The following is a 22,945-nucleotide window of genomic DNA, read 5'->3' on the forward strand; positions in this document are numbered from 1 at the left end:
AAAGAACATTTTTTGATATAAAAATTCCCTTTCAATAATGAAAAATGCAATTTATATATAGATGTACAGGTTGATGAGGTGTTTTATCGATAGCACAGATGAAAGTAAAATAATATTTTCATGCTCTAAAAAAAACTTATTTCTAATAACATTTTTAACTTCAGTGTAGGAAATTTTTCTGGTAAAAGAGCTTTTAAAATAGCTTTAGCTTGAAATTTTGAATTAAACTAAATATCATTTTATTGCTTTTATGTTGACAAAAATTCCTTATTAGCGGTTCAAAATTTAGCGCGGCATTTCATTATCTGCGGCGAGCGAGCCACAGCACAAAGTTGCCATGTTTTCATTTATTTATTTATATTTTTCAATAAAGATTCAATTCGTTAGATTAAGTTCTTTTCATTTCATCAAAAAACTTAAATTATAAGACTGAAATATCTTATTATTGTTAGATTTAAGCTTAAAATATAATATTCATTTAATAAATGTCATAGAATGAATAAATATACTTTGATGAAAAGAATTTAATAATAATTGGTTCACTTTTATTTATGGCAACTCTGTTATAGAGATGTGCTTGTCATCCGATTTGTGAGTTTTGGTCCTGGAAAAATAATAAAAAGTCATTTTGTGATGAAAATTAAATCAAAAGTGCTTAAATTGTAGTGATAATACAATAATAAGTATCTTTTGTAGGCATTTTCTACTTTCATATTAAATAAAATTGATTAATTTGGTTATTTAATTAGACAATTATGAAACTATTGAACTGTATTGATTTTTAAATAATATGTTTTTACCTGAAATGTTTGAGAAACCAAAGTAGGTTCACGAAAGCTTTTAAACTTGAAATTAGTGATCATGATACATTATACTGTTCAAAAGCATTAATGAATATTTGTAAGGTATTTTCCAAATATCTGTTATCTTCTACTCTTTGGTAGTTCTAAAAATATCATGGCTTAAAAAATTTACTTGTGTAATATCCAAAAGACTCGAGTTTTATTTTTCACATAACCAAAATAAAGACCATTTTTAGATGTGTCTTAAAGTGATATTTTTGCCCTATGAATATCTGTAGGTCAAACGATATTCTTAATTATACCTATAGACTTATATGTTTGTTTTTTTCTGAAATGGCAAACATTAACATCAAAAAATAGATATTTTATAGGTGTATCTTTAGAGTGTCGCGCAAAAAATTAATTACTGCTTACCCATAATTATTTCACAAAGATATTCTAAGGTCACTACTATACTCCTAGATTATGTAAGTAACTCGCATGCATGAAAATTACCTATCCGGCATTAGCAGAGGTAAACATATATATAGTTAATCAAAAAAATGTATTTGTACAGTACCGATATGATTTATTCCGAAATTAGCTCACATTATTTGATGTTTTGCTATTCTCATTTATGAACATGTTTTTGCATGCGAAAAAATTAATTATAAATGATTTGTGATTTGGAATTCTGAATTGTCATTAGGTACCTACCTATCTATAAAAATTCAGATTTATTCAGTGTAAAGTTTACATTAATAATTTCAGACATAACACCATGTCTGATTTACCTGAAGGTTGGGAGGAGAGGACGTCTAGGTCTACTGGACAGAATTATTACCTCAATAAATACACAAAACAATCCCAGTGGGACAAACCTACTTCCCCTGCCGTTGCTCAGGTTGGGCTACTTATTGTTTTGAGCTTTGTCATTTTTGAAACCAACTGAGATATTTTATTATCATTATTGAAATAATAAAATGAATAAAGATGCTACGCCATGTAGTTTGAAAGTGTAACTGAAAGGAAATCAAAACAAATATTCTTGTAATTTTTTTTTATAAAATCGTTTTTTTCATGTTTAGGTATAAATGATTCCCTTTATTTAGGTGCGAGCAAGTCATCTTCTTGTTAAGCACCGAGATTCCCGTCGCCCATCCTCTTGGCGACAGGAAAACATTACCATAACCAAAGAAGAGGCTTTACAAATACTCGAGGGGTACATGAGGCAAATTGAAAGCAAGGAGGCCACTTTTGAAGAGCTTGCCAGTCAGTTTAGTGACTGCAGTTCCGCCAAAAAGGGTGGCGATCTTGGTATGTTTGGACCAGGCCAAATGCAGAAGCCATTTGAGGATGCAACTTTCGCCCTCCAGGTTGGCCAAATGAAATGCCCGGTCATTACTGATTCTGGAGTTCACATTATCCTTAGAACAAAGTAATTAAGCATCTCCTTGTGGCATTCATTTTAAAAGTCTTCGATATTAACATTATTTGTTAAATGGGTGTTGAGTTTCAAACGTTAAAATCGATGTTAACTGTTCTAAATGTTCATTGTAAAGCTTTTAAAAATCATTATTTTTTTTTCTTGATCTCTTCTATTTTGACACTTAAAAAGTTGAAATTAAGAATTCTTATTTTTTCCCCCTATTTATTTTCTCTACAAACAAGTACCTTATTTTACAGCAAGTTTCTCTTTGTGAGAGTTTTAATTATATTTTTTATGACTGTCTTAAGTTAAACAAAAAGTATACTAAGACACATAGGTTTATGGGCAAAATGTTGATAATTTTGTTCAATTTTGATCTGGTGATAACTAAAATAAATGTTTATTTCTTTCAGACTTTGAACTTACAATAAAAATGGTTCTTCCGGAGGTTCAGTTGGACAAAGTTGTGGTCCATCCCCTTGTCCTTCTGTCCGTCGTTGACCATTTCAACAGAATGGGAAAGATTGGCAACCAGAAGCGTGTTGTCGGTGTTCTGCTTGGCAACTGGACATCAAGGTAGATTTAATTTTTCAAAAATATGACATTTTAAGATGGATATTTGTCAATAGTCATAGTGTAAATATTAGCAAAGAGTCGGAAAAGAGGACTCATAAAACACCTGTATTTTCAGGTTTTTCTGTTAGTTGAAATTAGTTTAGACAAATCTCATCCTCGCTCAATTAAACAAAAACAACGCTAAACGGGATATTAAAGTGATGAACAAGCAGCCTAAAATCTAATAATACAGCTTCACTTCCAATTTGAAAAAATATTTAAATTTCAGGGGTGTTCTCGACATCGCAAACAGTTTTGCCGTCCCCTTTGACGAGGATGAGAAGGACAGAGAAGTCTGGTTCCTGGATCACGAGTACCTGGAGAACATGTACCATATGTTCAAGAAGGTAAATGTCTAGATTTAATACTTAAGGACAATAAAATTCATAAAGCTAAGATGAAACAAACATATCAATGAGTTTTTTACAGCATTGAAACTAGTACGTAGAAATTTTGAATTTTTGATAAAAATCAGATTTCTTGTGAAACAGATTCTAATTGAGGAAAAGATTTAATTTTTTCAATTATTAGGTGAACGCCAAGGAGAGAATCGTTGGTTGGTACCACACCGGACCCAAGCTCCACCAGAACGACATCCTCATCAACGATCTGATGAGAAAGTATTGCCAACAGTCCGTTCTTGTCATCATTGACCCCAAACCCACCAGAATTGGTAAGAATTCAAATAATTTTGGTTTGAAATTGCAATACTTATTAAATAAAGTGGAGAGAGGTTACATTGAAAAAGATGCAGTATCAATGATAGAGGGGTTATCGGTTGAAAATGGCCCTGAATAATCTTAATCCAAGAAAAGAGCTATCCCTTAAGGCACAAATTCCATTTCGATTTTAAAGTTTTTGATTAAGATTTTTTGATTTAGATACCCATCGTTAAATTTTATAATTTTGTGTAATAAAGGTCTGCCAACCGAGGCCTACAAAGTTGTTGAGGAGATCCACGATGATGGTACTCCCACCAACAAAACATTTGAACACGTTGCCACAGAGATTGGAGCTGAGGAGGCAGAGGAAGTCGGTGTCGAACATCTTCTTAGGTGGGTTAATTTTGAATTTAAGACAATTTGATTTGTATAAGTATAAATAATTGTAAACAAATTCGTCAGTGAAAATTATATGTCAAGGAAATATTACAAATGTATGTACAATATGGCAGAATATATTTCTTTTCCATATTGTGAATAAACTTTTATTGAAAAAAAACTTCCTACTGTCCTTATTCTTTCAAAATTTTGTTTGTTTGATATTGTTTATTTGAAGTTCACACTCAGATTTTAGGTATATGTTCCATGTTTTAAAAAATTGTTTTCAATTTTTCAGAGATGTAAAGGATACCACAGTGGGCACCTTGAGTCAGAGGATCACAAACCAGCTAATGGGACTGAAGGGCTTAAACCAGAAGCTGAAGGACATGCAGAACTATCTGGAGAGGGTTGCCATGGGAGATATGCCTATGAACCACGAAATTACATACCACCTTCAGGTTAGCTCAGAGTTCTTTAAATAAAAAGATTCTTTACTTGGTAATAAATATAAGAAAGAATACAAACTTTAAAATTACTCTCAAATACTAAGTAATTAAATGGACTCTTGTTGTGTAATTTGAGAGAAATTGCCCGTAAAGGAAGAATGATGATTTTTTTGTATATTTTAGGACATTTTCAACTTATTACCTGATGTGACCAACCCCAGCTTCAATAGATCTCTACAAGTGAACACAAACGACCAGATGTTGGTCATGTACATTGCTTCAGTTATCAGGCAAGTGTTAAATGCTCTTAAATAAATAAACTAGTGACTCTGCCCTTGCTTGCACAGATGAGGAGGTGAGGATATAATTTTAGATTTTAGAAAAGAAAACATTGGTTGGTGATTGTAAGGGGGGGGGGGGGGGCGAAAGTGACACTTTTTAAAACCAAAACTAAAAGTCAACAAAGGAACTCAACTAAAAAAAGAGTTACAGGTCTAAGATTTTGCATGGCAGTTGCTTTCTAGGGGTACAATATGGAACTGTGAAGAAACGGCGGCGCAACCGCCGAAAACCGCCGTCGCAACCGCCGAAAACCGCCGAAAACCGCCGAAATTTGTTTTGCCTTTTCTCGGCGGTTTTCGGCGGTTGCGCCGCCGTTTCTTCACAGTTCCATATTGTACCCCTATAAAGCAACTGCCATGCAAAATGTCAGACCTGTAACTCTTTTTTTAGTTGAGTTCCTTTGACTTTTAGTTTTGGTTTCAAAAAGTGTCACTTTCGCCCCCCCCCCCCCTTTTGGGGGGGGGGGAATATTTCTCTATTGAATTTTGATTTGTTGATTCCAATAAGGGATGAGTAGCTTGTGCTTTTATTGGGAAAAAATTGTGAGTAAGCTTCAGTCAAAAGCGATTATTAAGTCTAATTGTTATTCAATATGCGTTTAATTATACTATGCATTTTGTCAATATTAAGAACACTGAAGCTAACTCATGATTTTACGCAATACAAACTACTTCTCCCTTTTTAAATAAATATTTGTAGATCTGTGATTGCCCTTCATAATCTAATCAACAACAAGCTAGCAAACAAGGAGGCTGAAAAGAAAGAGGGAAAGAAGGAGGAACCAGTGAAGGATAAAAAGGAAACAGAAACCAAGGACAAGGATGGCAAGAAGGAGACAGCTAAAGCTGAAGATAAAAAATAATTCAGAAGCTCATCTTATAGTTTTTTACTTTAATTATAATTGTATTAAGTATTTATATAATTATGATTGTATGTGCGCATGTGATAGGGATTTTCAACTTTTTCTGGCCTTTTAAATCCATTCTGTCTAAATGAAAAAACACGGTTGCCATTTTGATAACTTTAAAAATCACATCAAATCCCTGTCATAGCTTTTATAAAGCAAACCTGTGTCGTATTATAATGTATTTAATTTTGAACCAACTCATCGTGATTATAAAATTCTAAGTTATTTAACTTAAAAAGTCGCTAATATGAATTAAACCCACTTGCAGATATTTAAAGAAATTGTTGAAAAATGATTTATCATGAGAAACAGAGTAAGGAGCTCTGTGCACTACATGTGCTCAATAATATATTCCAGAGTCCAGATGCTTTTACACAGGTAAGAATTCTATTATAGAGAAGGTTTGCCTATTAAGATTCTTTTCCTTTTTATATACTTCAACATGTTTGGTTAATGGTTTTCAAATTGTCCAAAATTATAGTCAGTGGTATATATTCTGCACAAGATTAATTTTTTCTGCCCTTCTGCAAAATTTTTTTTTCCTTTTTTATTTTTCAGCAAGGAAGGGGGAAAAAAGGAAAAATATTTTCAGAACTCTTTCTACATTTTATTAATATTATCCTGCCCCTCCCACACATTTTAGTTTTTTTTTGCCAAGAAGGGGAGAAAATGGAAAAAATGTTTTCACTTCTCTTAATTTTTGCATGTTTTTCCCCAAAAAACATTTTTTTTATTCCCCCCTTTAGCAGGGTCAATTTTGCTGAATTTACTATATACACCTTGTCTATAGTTTTGTGAATTATTTTTTATACTGTAATTAAAGGAAGGTTAATTTAAATCTAAAAAAAATTGTGCGAAAGTATAAAAAATTATATATCTCATGTTTTTAGAAAGATTTAGACAAAATCTGTTTTGAATTATCTCCAGATACTTGGATTAATCCACATAAATCATGTTTAGGTAGGGTATAATATTTACTCTTATACAAATATTTTTTTAAAAATAGAAATTGTTTTTATGACCTGCTTCTTTTACAATGGTGTCTTAACCTCTTTTTGAGGAAGCTTTGTGTTTATCAAGTTCGAAATTAAATTCCTTATCATTAACTGAGAATTAAGCGCAAATGTCGTCTTTTTTGACTTTCCCTTCATAAAGTGACGCAGCATGGATTGTTTATATGCGCCCACGTTTTTCACTTTTGAATGAGATATGAGAGTGTGAAGATTTCGGAGAACAAAATTGGGCCTATCATTGGTCTCATAGTGTGTGAACGACCCTAGTATATCAGGGATTTGAAACCATAAGAGCTTCAGGTAGAATTTGTTAATTTTATTGGGAAGAATGGTGTATAGGACGATTATATGTAGTTTTAAAAAAGGCTTTAGCCAGCTAAGCATGAAACTTAATTATGATTAATATATGCTTTAGTAATTTTTATGTGCCTTTATTTTTGCATTTAACAATGATTTATTAAACCAAATAATTTTCCTTTAAAGCCAAAGTTTCCAAAGATTTTTACCGTAGAGAAAAATGATTTTTAAAAAGCAAATAAGATTACGTGGTTATAAATAACTGGAATTATGAACTAATTGATATTGTAATTTCAGGTCTTTGAAATAATTTCATCAATAAATCTATATTCAAACCTGCTGTTGAAACTTGATGGTTCCTGGTATTGGGGGTTTGTATGTTCGCCAACTGATCTCGTGAACTTCCCGCTAATTCGGAAGTCAAGCTCAACCAAAGTGTCATGGTTGAGACAATTTCAAAGTCCCAAAGTTTGATGGAGCTGCACAAGCGAATTTCAAATGAATGGAGTTTGAAGGAGCTGCACAAGCGAATTTCAAAGTATCTGATGAATAGGCGTTAGCATTCATCAAGAGATCAATAGCATCTAGATTATTGATGCAAAAAAGAAAGAGCTGCACAAGCAATTTCAAATGATTGGAGTTTGAAGGAGCTGCACAAGCGAATTTCAAAGAAGTGAAGGTTGAAGTTTAGGCATTAGCAAATTTCAAATAACCTGATGGTTGAAGGAGCTGCACAAGCAACTTCAAATGGTTCTGAAGAATAGGCATTAGCATTCTTCAAAGAATCTGAAGAATAGGCGTTAGCATTCTTCAATAAATCAATAGCATATAGTGTATTGATGCAAAAAACATTGACAAATTTTCTGTGAAATAATTACCTAGTGAATCAATATGGTGCTCACTAAAAAGCAGAAAATTGAGCGAGCTATCGCTATTGGCAATGAAAGGCTAGAGGTGTTTGACGAACAGATAAAAGTGTTTTATGAAAATCTAAAAGCCTGCCAAAGTTTTAGTTCATGTGAAAATGTGAATTTAAAATCAATTCGTGACATTTTTAGTGAGGTCAAGGACCAATCTGACCTAATAAAAAGTCTAAAATCTGCCGTGGAGACTAGTGAGATGCGCAAGTTCAAGCGTGATTTGGATGAAGCTAGTGAACAGAAAACTGTTGCAGATAAAGTTTATGCGTCGTTGGAACAGTGTACGAAAATTCTGCACTGGCTTGACAATGATTCAGACGACGTGAGGTCGAGCACTGTCGCCAGGATCCTCGATGTCGTTGAGAAGGTGAGGATGGACATGGGAGTGCTTAAAATTTCCATGGAGTTGCGCCAAGAAGTACGTGATATGTACCGAAGGCTTAGAGAGATGGAACGTCGTTCATCTAACTCGGATAAGCTTGGTGTCTGTGGCACCAATTATTACGACAGTTATCATAGTCGTATGTTGCATGAGGCTAGTGCTAGTGTGAATACAGTCTACAAATCAAGTTCTGCGCCTAGCACATGTACCTTCCTGCTGCAAATAGTTCCAGTTGTAGCACCTGGCGGCGGCGCCTGCCATGCCGCCGTCAGGTTTGATTCTGGTGCAAATCTATCACTTGTGTCTGAGAAGTTGTCCAGCAAGTTGAAGCTGAAATCTACAGGCAGATATAGAAACATTTCTGTTGCTGACGGTAGTGAATCATCCTGCCGCAATGTGGTGTTCTATCTGAAGGACAGGGATGGTAATTTGAGAGAATTTGAGGCAGCTGTTATGCCTAACCTCGGAGGTGGCAACGAGATGCGCTCGGTCCATCCGGAAACCGCCGCCGAAATATTTAAGATGCCCCCAGAAAGATTTACATATATTAGTGGAGGCTTAGATATCATCATTGGAAATACACATCCTGACGTGTTTCCATCAACCTACCAGAAAGTGGGCCAGTCTATGTTGTGGCGAACCATTTTTGGTAGTGGTTTTATCTGTACAAGTGCTGACTATGGAGCTGGTCAGCAGAAATCTGCATATAAAGCTGCCGTAGCTGTTGATAATGAGCCGGTTGGTACTGCCGTAGCTGTTGATAATGAGCCGGTTGGTACTGCCGTAGCTGTTGATAATGAGCCGGTTGGTACTGCCGTAGCTGTTGATAATGAGCCGGTTGGTACTGCCGTAGCTGTTGATAATGAACCGGTTGGTACTGCCGTAGCTGTTGATAATGAGCCGGTTGGGTCTGCCGTAGCTGCTATTATTGAACCTGTTGGTTCTGCTTGTAACGCTGCTGATGAACCTTTTGGTTCTGCTAGTGCCGCAGCCGTTGACAACATGGCTACGGTGGGTGTTGCCGTGGCTAATATTGATAATGATGTTAGTTGTGCTGCAGTTATTCCTGATGATATTGGTAACGATACTGTAGCCGTTGAGAATATTGTTACGGCGGGTATTGAGCCGCTGAATGATTCGGTTCCAGCCGGACAAGAGCCGACGGGAGTTTCGGTTCCGGCTGGACAAGAGCCGATCAGAGTTTTGGTTCCAGCTGGACAAGAGCCGACGGGAGTTTCGGTTCCAGCTGGGCAAGAGCCAATAAGAAATTCGGTTCTGGCCGGACAAGAGCCGACGGGAGTTTCGGTTCCGGCCGGACAAAAGCCGGTAGATGATTCTAAATTTTATGACAGTCACACTTTTATTACTTGCCCTGGTGCTGTCATGAATCAAGAATCGACTTGGCTGCTGCCAACCTTGCCGCCTGACACAGGGTAAGAGGCCTGCAAATAGCGGGTGGAAATATGGCGGGTGTTGCCGCCAGAAAGTCATTGAAAAATTTCAAACCACACATATCTAATCTACAACATAAACTATTTATGTGAAAATGATCTTTAAAGAAAAAATATTACAAGTTATATATTAAGCTTGTGAAGGGAACCTAAAAAGGTTCTGCAAAGAATAAGTATTCATTATTCAACTAATTTTATTGTTCATATTTAAGCACAAAAATTCTACAAAATTGTTTAGACTTTTAAAGCAGATTTTAAAAGATTTTGTTTCTTTAAGTATGATTTTGAAAAGCAAAAGTTCGTGTGTTAACTACCAAATGATTTTTGCAGAATTTAAAATACCTCGAAAAGTATTTTTTTTCATGGTTCACGTTTGCTTAAAAAATGTTATTTCTCAGATTCTCGTATGAGATAATGCATTAAAGTAAAGAACACAACATGTAAAATTATTATGATAATGTTTAAAATATTTCTTATTATTATTTTAAAAAGATTATCGCAAAAAATCAAGATATTTGTTTTAATTTGTAAGCAAATAAAGTTTTTTCTTTCACTCCGGAGGCAAGGATTCCTAATAATCCACGCGTAAAGATTTTTCTTCATTCCGAGAGCAGAGATTCGTAGTAATATATGTACCTAGCGATTTCGGACAGGGCAATTTTAAACCTTGAGAAGTATTTTATAGCAATTATTTCCTAGGTACATATATTTTCGTTCATGTTTAAAAATGTAAACTCTATTTCTATGAGATAAGCATTTATAATAATGAGCACGATGTATGATATTATTAAAATATTGATTATTATTTATATGAATATCGCAGAATTAATTTAAGATAAACTATGCATATTTTAAATTAACCTTTCCTTCATTTTTATCGCAGATATTAAAATAAAAGCGGTTATTAAAAATTATGATTAATAATTGATTCTTATTTTATGAAAACTAAGAACATTTTTTTTAGTAAAAAGCTACATTTTCATATGCCTATTTTTATGCCTAAAATAAGAATCAAATGAAATGCGATAAAATTTTATTCTATTTCATATGCTCAAATTTAATTTTATTGAGTTTAATTTCCTTTCAAAAGTACAATTCATTATAAAACTTACCTGAAAAGTTTAACAAAAAGGAATAAATGTGTCGAGGTTGCGTGATTCGATATTTATTCTAAGAAAAAATCAAGTATTTTTTTAGCAGATTTTTAAAATTATATATGAATTTCAATCAAGTAAACATTTTTATTCAGATCAAGGAATGATTGAAAATTCATATTTAAAGTCTCATATTTTTTTTACAAAGAAAAATTGGTATTTTTTCATAATTTCAATGAAAATTCTAACGAAGATATTATTATTTTGCTATTCTTTAAGTATTAAAAAGTTTTATTGTTGATTAAGATATTACAGTTCTTATTCATTAAGTTTGAAAAACTTTCTGCCCAAGGATTTTGAAACATTTTTTCTTACTACTCTTTTTGATGCTTAACAAATTTAGTTTTAAGTACCTATAAATCTTAATTTTCTTGTCTAAGATTTATTTCGTTTTATTTTACCATTATTGTTTACATTTCGACCTGATTTCGTAGGTACTTATTGATTTATTTATAATGATTTATTACCTATTGATTATGAAATGATTATTATTTAGTATAGTTGTTATATTTACAACATCATGATTAATAGGATTATCTATTTTAGGATTTGTGTATGTGATTTGTGATTGTCATGTGCATGGAATGTTGTATGGTACAAACCAATCCCCATCCTTCTATCCTAAAATGTGAGGTATTATGAGTCCTGGTGAGGAGTATAATATTGTGTATGCATTTCACGGGGTTTCATTTAGTTAGGAGCAAAATTGTCACGTTTTCGGGATGTGGCCATTCTCATGTGATTATGGTGAGTTGAGTTTAGTGAGAAATGTTGCTAGTGCTCAGCGCAAAAAAACCTTGAATCTCGTTAAGGAAGTTAATTTGACTTTCAAACGGGGGGTGTGTCTTAACCTCTTTTTGAGGAAGCTTTGTGTTTATCAAGTTCGAAATTAAATTCCTTATCATTAACTGAGAATTAAGCGCAAATGTCGTCTTTTTTGACTTTCCCTTCATAAAGTGACGCAGCATGGATTGTTTATATGCGCCCACGTTTTTCACTTTTGAATGAGATATGAGAGTGTGAAGATTTCGGAGAACAAAATTGGGCCTATCATTGGTCTCATAGTGTGTGAACGACCCTAGTATATCAGGGATTTGAAACCATAAGAGCTTCAGGTAGAATTTGTTAATTTTATTGGGAAGAATGGTGTATAGGACGATTATATGTAGTTTTAAAAAAGGCTTTAGCCAGCTAAGCATGAAACTTAATTATGATTAATATATGCTTTAGTAATTTTTATGTGCCTTTATTTTTGCATTTAACAATGATTTATTAAACCAAATAATTTTCCTTTAAAGCCAAAGTTTCCAAAGATTTTTACCGTAGAGAAAAATGATTTTTAAAAAGCAAATAAGATTACGTGGTTATAAATAACTGGAATTATGAACTAATTGATATTGTAATTTCAGGTCTTTGAAATAATTTCATCAATAAATCTATATTCAAACCTGCTGTTGAAACTTGATGGTTCCTGGTATTGGGGGTTTGTATGTTCGCCAACTGATCTCGTGAACTTCCCGCTAATTCGGAAGTCAAGCTCAACCAAAGTGTCATGGTTGAGACAAATGGCATTTTAGGGTTTTTTTGGTTGTATTGAAATATTGATATAACCCTATACGGAAGGTCATAAATTTGACAATCTTTCTTGTGGTAATTTTTGCAATAATGCCAAAGAATATACCTTACTCCATTTTATTTTATTTTATATCGCAGTTAATTTATAAGCAGTCTGTCTTTAATATTATTTTTTTTATTATTAATTTTTAGGTCTTGGTAACTATGATATTAATGTACTAACAGCTGCCTTACAAACCAAAGATTATTCAATTGTTTGGTTTGATAAAAGAAAAGATCCTTCCTGCATTTGTATTGGTAAGATTATTGTTCATTTAGAGTTAAATCATGGATGATTATGTAGTTTACTAGCAATTAAAAGTGGAACTTATTGGCGTCTATATTCCATCCCTTAAGATTCCCTTGTAAACTTAGTTAACCACATTTATTATACTGTAAACAAAGTATAGTTTTTAATATTAAATCTAGTTTTGTGTCCACTAAGACATCACGTTCATTTAAGGATCAGTTATGTTAAGTTTTTAGTAGCGAAGCTACTCTATAATTCACTTTGTCCGTCCGTCAGTCCGTCAGTCAGTCCGTAACGCTATGGGGGAAATGGGATTTACTCAGCTCCTATAAAAGATAGAATGCTGAAAATTTTTGACAACATTCCCATCATCAAGGAGCACAATTAAGTATAAAACATCGATGACGGTAGGACCGCTTTTCAGCAGGTTTTAGGCTATTTTTGTATTTTTCACATTTTTCTCAATATCTTCTGTGTTTATGGTGCGATTTTAAAAATTTTTTCAGTTATAGAAATCTAAATTAAATTTTCAGTTCTTTAAAGAAACCAACTATGGCGGTCAGACTGCCTTTAAGCAGGTTTTAGGCTATTTTTGTATTTTTCACATTTTTCTCCGTATCTTTGGTGTTTATGGTCCGATTTCCAAAATTTTTTTAGTTATAGATATCAAAATTAAATTTCCTGTCCTTTTAAGAAAACAACTATGACGGTCAGACTGTCTCTCAGCAGGTTTAAGGCTATTTTTTTTTATTTTTCACATTTTTCTCCTTATCTTTGGTGTTTATGGTACGATTTCCAAAATTTTTTCAGTTATACATATCTAAATTACATTTCCTGTTGTTTAAAGAAAACAACCATGACGGTCCTTTTTGCAGGTTTTTGGCTATTTTTAAATTTTTCCATATCTTTTTCCTAATCTTAAAACTTTTTTTGGATATCAGTATCAAAATAATTTTTCCCATTGTTATGAGCATCTTTTATGTTATTTACTTTGATTGTAAACATTTATACAAAATAGAACAGGGTTTCGTGTTTATTTTCTCTAATAAATCAATTATTAAATACACTTTAAATCTACTTGTATGTATTACCATCTATGATTTTATTTTTTGTGCTTCGCTACTTATGGATGTTGTCATCCTTGTTAGTTATTATTTAAGATTGTCTTGTAGATTGCTGATTAGACATATTTTAAAGAGAAGATTATTTACTTAGCTTTATATGATGAGTTGATGCAATTTAATTTGGACTGAGTTTAATTTTTGGAATTTGAGAGAATTTATAACTTATTACAGTTAATAAACGCGTTCTGCCATTACTCGGTTTAACTTTGGGGATCTTATTCTTGGTTGACAGTCGACTAGTTCAATAGTGTATTTACATAATATCTTCATAATTTAGGTAAAGTACTTGGATTTATATTGAATATACCATCAGAATACAAAGTTGGATGGATACATTTACCTAATTTTAACAGGAATTGGATTTATTTCATGGAAATTTCCACAACAAAGACATTCGCAGTACAGATTCATTTAAACAAATGCTGATGTTGCAATTGAAAATAAAACAAAGAAAAATTTGATATATATTATCAGTAGTTCAGTAACTAGGCATAATATATTTCTCATACAGTATAATATTCTATTTTGAATTTATTTTTCTGCTCTTTTGCAATTAATCAAAAATCGTTAGTTGATTAGGTACATACATGCAGTAGTTGGGTTCTTGGAACCCAACTGGAACCCAACTTTTCTCCTCCTTATGAAGGGCCACCCTAGTAAAAGGAGAGGCCAACCTCCTCGCAAGGAGGGGCCAACCCCAAAAAGGAGGGGCCAACCTCCAAAAAAGAGGAGCAACCTCTTTAATTTTAGTTCTCTATACTACACATTGCGATCTTTAGACAAAAGTAAACTTCAATATCTAGGCTTGTATTTGAAGAAATGATGTAATTTTTTTGCTTAAGCTCGGAAATAACTTAAATTTTGCTTCTGTTAACTTCTAATGTGCATTTTGTAAGCACGTCTGGCTGTTTTGGAGGAGCGAAGCTACCCTATTTTTAAAAAATCTATAAATTATCATAATTTTAGTTAGGATAGGAATATTTTGGCAAAATCAACGTCTATGTAAATATTTCTTATATGCAAACAAAGTTTGTGTTAAAGAATATAGCGTCAGGTGCGCCCAGTTCGAGTCCCGGTATTTTTAGGTAGGCCTAGTATAAGTAAAATAGGACACTTATAATGCATGTTTTAAAGGGGGGAGGCGGATGTGACACTTTTTGAAACCAAAAGAAAAACGTGCATTATCTCAGCCCATAAAAGAGTTACAGCTCTAAAATTCGGCACAGCAGTTGCTTTTGTGGAGAACAAAATGGAACTGTGAAGAAACGGCGGCGGAACAGCCGCTCCCTCCGAAAACCGCTGTTTCCCGCCGAAATTTCTTTTGCCTTGACACTTATAAGATTTTACACTTTATGAGAAAAAAGTTTATCTCAGATGATTGAGAACTGTCTAATTTGGCGAAAAAATGCAAAAAAAATCGGCGGGAGCGGCGGTTCCGCCACCGTTTCTTCACAATTCAATATTGTTCTCCACAAAAGCAACTGCTGAGCTGAATTTTAGAGCTGTAACTCTTTTATGAGCTGAGATCATGCATGTTTTACTTTTGGTTTCAAAAAGTGGCACATCCGCCTCCCCCCTTTTTTACAGATATAAACAACAATAACCTAATTTTCAAAAAAAAAAACTTTTGATTTTGTGTTATTACCTTTATTCAAAGTCTAGCTATCTTCATTTAAAGTTTGTATACAGAAATAAGAACTTGACATCATGTATTTTTTCTCTTTTGTGTTAAACAAAAAAGCTAACTTTTAACAATTTATTTCTCTTGTGTTACCTACACAAAAAGCTAACTTTTTCAATAGTTGCTAATATGAGTAAAAGGGGGACGCAACTGAAGCATTTTTGATGCAGGGGGGGGGGGGTTTTCTCAGGAACTACTTGATGAACCGTGTAAAGTTTTTGGACTTAAGCTTTTATGGGTATGATCATCTTATGGTTTCTAAGTCTTCTTCTAGTTTTGTAGTTACCCCCCTGCCGCCAACCACTAGGCCTCCCGGGATCAAAAAAACCCATAAAAATGAACCTAACCTTTATTTTCACAGAAACCATTTAATCAATAGAGATGATTTCTTAAACTTAAGCTTTTATGCTTATAAACTAACTTTTAGTATAGAAGTCACCCCACCTGCGCCAACCCCTTGCCCTCCGGGGCTCAAAAAACCCTAGAAATTGACCTAACCTTATTCTTCTCAGAAACCATTCGACCAATAGAGATGATTTCTTAAACTTAAGCTCTTATGGTTATAAACTAACTTCTAGTTTAAAAGTTACTCCCATGCCGCCAACCCCTAGCCCTAAGGGACTCAAAAAAAACCTAAAAATTAACCTAACCTTAATTTTCTCTGAAACCATTCGACCAATAGAGATGATTTTATAAACTTAAGCTTTTATGGTTATAAACTAAATTTTGGTTTAGAAGTCACCCCTCTGTCGCCAACCCCTAGCCCTCCGGGGATCAAAAAAAAACCTATAAAATGAACCTAACCTTTATTTTCTCAGAAACCATTTGACCAATAGAGATAATTTCTTTAACTTAAGCTTTTATGGGTATAAACTAGCTTTTGGTCTAGAAGTCACCCCCCTGACGCCAACCCCTAGCCCTCCGGGGCTCCAAAAAAACCCTAAAAATTAACCTAACCTTAATTTTCTCAGAAACCATTTGACCAATTGAGATGATTTCTTAAACTTAAGCTTTTATGGTTATAAACTAAATTTTGGTCAAGAAGTCACCCCCCCTGCCGCCAACCCCTAGCCCTCCGGGGATCAAAAAAAAACCTATAAAATGAACCTAATCTTTATTTTCTCAGAAACTATTTGATCAATAGAGATGATTTCTTAAACTTAAGCTTTTATGCTTATAAACTAACTTATAGTTTATAGGTCACTCCCCTGCCTCCAACCCCTAGCTCTCCGGGGCTCCAAAAACCCCTAAATTGAACCCAACCTTAATTTTCTCAGAAACCATTTGATCAATAGAGATAATTGCTTAAACTTAATCTAAAAAGCTAATAAACTAACTTCTAGTTTAGAAGTCACCCCACTGCCGCCAACCCCTAGCCCTCCGGGGCTCAAAAAAAACCCCTAACAATGAACCTAACCTTAAATTTCTCAGAAACCATTTGATCAATAAGGATAATTGCTTAAACTTAATCTATAAAGCTAATAAACTAACTTCTAGTTTAGAAGTTACCCCACTGCCGCCAACCCCTAGCCCTGCGGGGCTCCAAAAAAAACCCTAAAAATGAACCTAACCTTAATTTTCTCAGAAACCATTTGATCAATGGAGATGATTTTTCAAACTTAGGCTTTTATGGTTATAAACTAACTTTTGGTTTAAAAGTCACCCCCCTGCCGCCAACCCTTAGCCCTCCGGGGCTCAAAAACCCTAAAAATGAACCTAACCTTAATTTCTCAGAAACCATTTGATCAATGGAGATGATTTTTTATGTGTATAAACTACTTTGTTTGGCAGATATATGGTTATAAACTAAATTTTATTTTAGAAGTCACCCACCCCATAGCTACCCTGGGCTCAAAAACCCCCTAAAAAATATACTTTAGCTTAAATTTCTAGTAAATTTTTTTTAGTAGGCTTTCAGAGGAATAACCTAACCTCAGTTTTCTCAGGAAGAGCATTATTAAATGTGCAGATATTTTGGACTTCAGGTGTTATGAGAAAAAAGAGTTGGTACTCTATACTTTGTTAATTAAAAATTTTGTTAAAGCAAAGCTTTTCTTTAATAAGGTTTGGTCTGTGAGGGTTAGCTTTTTTTCGTTAATTTAGACATATTATAATTGTCCTATTGATTTTTAACTTTGCATGATAATTTCTATAGCATTTAGGTACAATTTAAAAAACGTAGCTACTCTATAATCATTAACAGAAAGTCCAAATGTCCATTTAAAACATGCTGATTTTTAAAATTAAGGTTAGGTTATTTTTAGGGTTTTTTTGGAGCCCCACAGGGCTAGGGGTTGGCGGCAGTAGGATGACTTCTAAACTATAAGTTAGTTTATAAGCATAAAAGCTTAAGTTTAAGAAATCATCTCTTTTGATCAAATAGTTTCTGAGAAAATTAAAGTTAGGTTCATTTTTAGGGTTTTTAAGCCCCGGAGGGCTAAGGGTTGGCGGCAGAGGGGTGACTTCTAAACTAAAAGTAAGTTTATAAGCATAAAAGCATAAGTTTAAGAAATCAACTCTATTGATCAAATGGTTTCTGAGAAAATGAAGTTCATTTGTAGGGTTATTTGAGCCCCGGAGGGCTAGGGGTTTGCGGCAGGGGAGTGACTCCTAAACTATGAGTTAGTTTATAGGCATAAAAGCTTAAGTTTAAGAAATCATCTCTCTTGATTAAATAGTTTCTGAAAAAAATAAGGTTAGGTCAATTTTTAGGGTTTTTTGAAGGGCTAGGGGTTGGCGCAGGTGGGGTGACTTCTATACTAAAAGTTAGTTTATAAGCATAAAAGCTTAAGTTTAAGAAATCATCTCTATTGATTAAATGGTTTCTGAGAAAATAAAGGTTAGGTTCAATTTAGGGTTTTATGGTTTTTTTTTGATCCCGGGAGGCCTAGTGAATGGCGGCAGGGGGGTAACTACAAAACTAGAAGTTAGTTTATAAGCGTAAAAGCTTAAGTATAAGAAATCATCTCTATTGGTCAAATGGTTTCTGAGAAAATAAAGGTTAGGTTCATTTTTAGGGTTTTTTTGAGCCCCAGAGGGCTAGGGGTTGGCGGCAGGGGGGTGACTTCTAAACCAAAATTTAGTTTATTAGCATTATAGATTAAGTTTAAGAAATCATCTCTATTGGTCAAATGGTTTCTGAAAAAATAAAAGTTAGGTTCATTTTTAGGGTTTTTTGGAGCCCCGGAGGGCTATGGGTTGGCAGCAGGGGGGTGACTTCTAAACTAGAAGTTAGTTTATAACCATAGAAGCTTATGTTTAAGAAATCATCTCTATTGGTCAAATGGTTTCTGAGAAAATAAAGGTTAGGTTCATTTTTAGGGTTTTTTGGAGCCCCGGAGGGCTAGTGGTTGGCAGCTGGGGGGTGACTTCTAGGCTAAAAGCTAGATTATAACCATAAAAACTTAAGTTAAAGAAATCATCTCTTTTGGTCAAATGGTTTCTGAGAAAATTAAGGATAGGTTCATTTTAGGGTTTTTTGGAGCCAGGGAGGGCTAGGGGTTGGCGGCATGAGAGTAACTTTTAAAATAGAAGTTAGTTTATAACCATAAAAGGTTAAGTTTAAGAAATCATCCCTATTGGTCAAATGGTTTCTGAGAAAATTAAGGTTAGGTTCATTTTTAGGGGGTTTTTGAGCCCTGGGGGGCTAGGGGGTGGGGGTAGGGGGTTGACTTTGAAACCATAAGATGTTCATACCCATAAAAGTCCAAAAATTTTACACGGTTCATCAAGTGGTTCCTGAGAACCCCCCCCCCCCCCTGCATCAAAAAAGCTTCAGTTACGTCCCCCTTTAATATTCATTATACAAAAATATTTCTTGAAGTCTAAAAAATAACTACCTAAGTAATAATAAGTAAAAAATATCAATCATTTTAATTAACCAATCAAATTGATCAAAATTCAGTTTTTAAAAAAAATTGTAAATATTTCTTTTTCACAAAAAACTTTAAAATTGCTTTAAGATTGTTAAGAAGGGGATTCTTTGACTGTCTTCAGCATAATATCTAATTCTAATAAAAATTAATTACCATTGTATTAGTGTTAGTATGGCGCGAAGCGCCAAAAATTGTTTGTTAGTGATTTTTTGGCGCGTAGCAGACCTATAAGAGGATATTTTTCTATAAGGAGGAGAGGGGCCACCTAGTGGAACTGAGGAGCTGAAAAGTACTGCATGTATGATTAGGTACAATATACTTTTTTATCAGTAAGTAAAAATAAGCAAGAATTAAAGCTATGTATTCTGAAGGAATATATACTTCATTCTGCGGTCTCGTAACCCAAGTATCTAGTCACTGGCACATCTAAATAGCTAAAATTCACAAGCTTTCTAAAAAGGGGTATTAAGAAGTGAATCTGTTCATCCTATTATATAAAGTAGTAAGCTTTTTTTTTGTCTTAGCTTAAGATTTTTAAAACTACTGATTTTATTGAGTTCTTTATTATAGAGAAGCTCCATACAGGTCCCATAGGCTATCATATTTTTTAGATTTTAGTCTTAGGATAGTTTTAGGGTATTTTTGCACTTCCCTTCCTTTTCTAATACATATTACATAGTCCCTAGATTCTAGTGGAGCAGACGCTGGTATATTTTTAAACTACTAAGGATTTGTTGTTATGAGCAAGTAATATTTTCTAATATTTTTTATTTATATAGAGTTTAGCTCGCAAATATGTTTCTTACTATTACAGATATTTGGATATGAGATAACTGACATAAATCCTCTCTTTGAGTCTTTTGATACTTAAAATAAATAAACTTAAATCTAATACCTAATATTAATCACTATCAAGCTCTCGTTATGTTACATTTTCTTGGTAATTTAAATAAATAAATCCAATCACTAGAAAGCACTGGATAGCAATGAGAAAAATTGATGGAACTTATTACAACCTCGACTCAAAATTAAATGGGCCTAAACAAATCGGAGATGAGGCTGATTTTCTCAACTTTCTGAGGGAACAATTAAAGAAAGATGACATTCAACTGTTGTTAGTTGTTGAAAATTCTATAGCAGAATGTGAAGCCTGGAAGCTACAAATCTGTAGCTAGTCATATTTTACCGCATTTTCAAATAAAATCAACTGATCTTTTTAAAAAATGCATTTTGTCAGCTTACAAACCAAAAAAATTTACATTTTATAAACTTTACCAAACAAAAATCGCTGTGATTTTATATTTTTAGCTTGTTTACAAAGTACTAAGACAAGGAGATGTAAAAACGAACAGACTTGCTTTCAGATATGTTACTGCATATGCTTATATTATACTTGTCTCAAGCACTAGTGGGACTATCTAGCGAACAAACATGTAAATCCCCACAGAAAAGAGAAGCAGAGGATGCTACCACACAAGAATTAGAAAAAGCTGTGATATTAATCAAGCCAGATGGTGTACAGAGGGGGTACGTGGGCAAGATTATATCCAGGTTTGAAGAGAAAGGGTTCCAGCTAATTGGCATGAGAATGGAAATGGCACAGAGAAGTGTCCTGGAAAATCATTATGAAGGTTAGTACTTAATGTTTTATTCCATTATGTTTCTTTAAAAAGAACATTTATCTTGATTGATTGGTTTAAACTAGAAAAGCCTAAACGTTTTAGCCAATATTTTTTTCCTTAACCTTTTTTTTGTGTCTTGTTCTTGTGTATCTGTATTCTGTACACTGTAAAATTTTAAGTAAATTTTTTTACTTCAGAACATGCTGGAAAAAGTTTTTATCCTAACCTGATCGATTATATGATGTCTGGTCCTGTCGTTCCTATGGTGTGGCAAGGAAATAACATTGTGAAAATAGCAAGGTAAGGAACTATTTGTTACACTGTTATTCCTATGGCGTGGCAAAGAAATATGATATACTATTGATTCTAAGGTGTGGCTAGGTACTATTTAGTATAAATCAGGGTTTCGGATCCGGATCTGGATCCGGATCCGCAAGGATCCGCATATTTTCGAGTCCAAGGATCCGGATCCGGATCCTTGGACTCAAAAAAATGCGGAAAAAATGGAAAAATCTACCTAAATTTATATAAAATCTCAGACATTCTCTTGATGAGAGCCAATCTTTAAGGTTTAGGGTCAGACTTGAAAATTAAAAGTATTTTTGACTTCGAATTAAAGAATAAATATTCTTTGAAAAGTTTGGTGATTTTATTTTTATTGTCAAGGATCCGGAACCGGATCCGGTAGGATCCGGAACCGGATCCGGTAGGATCCGGATCCGCATCCGGATCCGGATCCGCACTGACCAAATTTGGAGGATCCGGATCCGCAAAAAATCAATGCGGATCCGAAACCCTGGTATAAATAGCAAAATAGATGATGTTATGTATGTAATATTCTTTTGATTTATAAAAAAAATTCTGGATTTCATAAAACAAAGATTGAAACTAACAAACTATTTTAGGAATATGTTAGGTGCAACAGACCCCCTTCAAAGTGCTCCTGGTACAATAAGGTAAATTCAACTTTAGATATACCAAAATTATCATTTAAAAAACGTGGCAATTGATGACACTAGTTGCCTCACCATAGAATTTTGAGGGAGAGGGTTGTGAAAAAGTCTAAAACCATTCATAAACTTCAATCAAATAGTTTAAGACCTTCCCAGAAGTTTTCATTAAAAAGCTATTTCAAATTGGTTCATTGTTAGTTCAGTAGAGGTTAATCTGTCCCACAAATTAGTTTTCAGTATTTTACACTCTGAGAAATTCCTAAGCAGTGCACGGCGCCTCTGGTTTCAACTTAATTCATTATTCCGTGATATGGCCATATGTAGCCTCATTCCTAGCTAGAATTTTATTGGGCCCTTATATGTTTCATTGTTCAGGGGTGATTATGGTGTAAGCAAGCAGAAAAACTTACTCCACATTAGTGATTCACCCGAGTCTGCACTCAGAGAAATACTTATTTGGTTCAAGAATCCTGAACAAGAGCTTATCACATGGAGTGACCCTATGCAACTATGGAAATGAATGTACTTGTTTCGTTAAATTTCGCATTTGCACAATATATTAATGCGCCAAAATATTCCAAGGTTTATGTTATAGATTTTTAGAACATGTTATTCTTATATAAATGTTTATTTTATTTTTTGCATGTTAATTGTAATTGTGATTTATACATTATTATACATCTATCATTTATCAAATTATTTCTTACTTTTACTTTTTTTCTTTCTTTTACCTATACATTAGGTAGTAGAACTCATTTAAAAACTTATAAATCGCTCAATCTTTTGATCAATGAAGAAAAGTATGGTAGCGGTTTAATTAAAAGCAGGTCGGTCTTAGATAAGTTTTTGTATATTATCAAGTTTTCATGTTTGGTGAAAGCAAGTCAGTGTTGCTCATTTTTGTGGCTCTTAAAACTAGAAAATATTATTTCTTGGTTGTTAAATGGCGACTCTATCGTTTACATCTCATATGTTACAGATATTTTTAAATACTAAATCTTTCTAATAGAAGTATCCCTTGATGCACAGAGAAAGTGTTCATTAA

At 33.6% G+C, this 22,945-nt stretch overlaps 4 protein-coding genes across 4 annotated transcripts; all 4 read left to right on the forward strand.

The window, feature by feature from the left end:
* Positions 1–1,531: 1,531 nt before the first annotated feature.
* On the forward strand, positions 1,532–2,625 carry dod ((peptidyl-prolyl cis/trans isomerase) NIMA-interacting 1 dodo). Its single transcript, XM_080174946.1, has 2 exons — positions 1,532–1,686; positions 1,895–2,625. The coding sequence occupies exons 1-2, from the start codon at positions 1,564–1,566 to the stop codon at positions 2,222–2,224; spliced, it is 453 nt and encodes a 150-aa protein (XP_080031072.1). The 5' UTR covers positions 1,532–1,563; the 3' UTR covers positions 2,225–2,625.
* Positions 2,593–5,833, forward strand: Rpn8 (regulatory particle non-ATPase 8). The gene is made up of 7 exons (XM_080174912.1): positions 2,593–2,787; positions 3,056–3,173; positions 3,358–3,499; positions 3,746–3,881; positions 4,165–4,327; positions 4,499–4,605; positions 5,357–5,833. Exons 1-7 carry the CDS (start codon positions 2,645–2,647, stop codon positions 5,517–5,519), a joined length of 972 nt encoding a protein of 323 aa, XP_080031038.1. The 5' UTR covers positions 2,593–2,644; the 3' UTR covers positions 5,520–5,833.
* LOC145330292 (josephin-like protein) lies at positions 5,797–20,690 on the forward strand. Its single transcript, XM_080174934.1, has 5 exons — positions 5,797–5,942; positions 6,455–6,524; positions 12,549–12,653; positions 14,047–14,120; positions 20,294–20,690. The coding sequence occupies exons 1-5, from the start codon at positions 5,856–5,858 to the stop codon at positions 20,498–20,500; spliced, it is 543 nt and encodes a 180-aa protein (XP_080031060.1). The 5' UTR covers positions 5,797–5,855; the 3' UTR covers positions 20,501–20,690.
* LOC145330284 (nucleoside diphosphate kinase-like) lies at positions 20,690–22,596 on the forward strand. The gene is made up of 4 exons (XM_080174926.1): positions 20,690–20,956; positions 21,145–21,247; positions 21,853–21,903; positions 22,276–22,596. Exons 1-4 carry the CDS (start codon positions 20,692–20,694, stop codon positions 22,418–22,420), a joined length of 564 nt encoding a protein of 187 aa, XP_080031052.1. The 5' UTR covers positions 20,690–20,691; the 3' UTR covers positions 22,421–22,596.
* The last annotated feature ends 349 nt before the right edge of the window (positions 22,597–22,945 follow it).

This window comes from Acartia tonsa, chromosome 1 (assembly GCF_053477335.1).
Source record: "Acartia tonsa isolate MP-2025a chromosome 1, ASM5347733v1, whole genome shotgun sequence".
Classification (NCBI taxonomy): Eukaryota; Metazoa; Arthropoda; class Copepoda; order Calanoida; family Acartiidae; genus Acartia; species Acartia tonsa.

Bases quoted from the DNA above. Each gene is read 5' to 3' on its own strand.
- dod (XM_080174946.1), top strand. From the start codon at position 1,564: ATGTCTGATTTACCTGAAGGTTGGGAGGAGAGGACGTCTAGGTCTACT. The intron at 1,687-1,894 runs GTTGGGCTACTT...CCCTTTATTTAG, and splicing joins CTTCCCCTGCCGTTGCTCAG to GTGCGAGCAAGTCATCTTCT.
- Rpn8 (XM_080174912.1), top strand. From the start codon at position 2,645: ATGGTTCTTCCGGAGGTTCAGTTGGACAAAGTTGTGGTCCATCCCCTT. The intron at 3,174-3,357 runs GTAAATGTCTAG...TTCAATTATTAG, and splicing joins TGTACCATATGTTCAAGAAG to GTGAACGCCAAGGAGAGAAT. The intron at 3,500-3,745 runs GTAAGAATTCAA...TGTGTAATAAAG, and splicing joins CCCCAAACCCACCAGAATTG to GTCTGCCAACCGAGGCCTAC.
- LOC145330292 (XM_080174934.1), top strand. From the start codon at position 5,856: ATGATTTATCATGAGAAACAGAGTAAGGAGCTCTGTGCACTACATGTG. The intron at 5,943-6,454 runs GTAAGAATTCTA...TCATGTTTTTAG, and splicing joins GTCCAGATGCTTTTACACAG to AAAGATTTAGACAAAATCTG. The intron at 14,121-20,293 runs AGGAATTGGATT...AATCCAATCACT, and splicing joins TACATTTACCTAATTTTAAC to AGAAAGCACTGGATAGCAAT.
- LOC145330284 (XM_080174926.1), top strand. From the start codon at position 20,692: ATGTTACTGCATATGCTTATATTATACTTGTCTCAAGCACTAGTGGGA. The intron at 21,248-21,852 runs GTAAGGAACTAT...AAACTATTTTAG, and splicing joins AACATTGTGAAAATAGCAAG to GAATATGTTAGGTGCAACAG. The intron at 21,904-22,275 runs GTAAATTCAACT...TTCATTGTTCAG, and splicing joins AGTGCTCCTGGTACAATAAG to GGGTGATTATGGTGTAAGCA.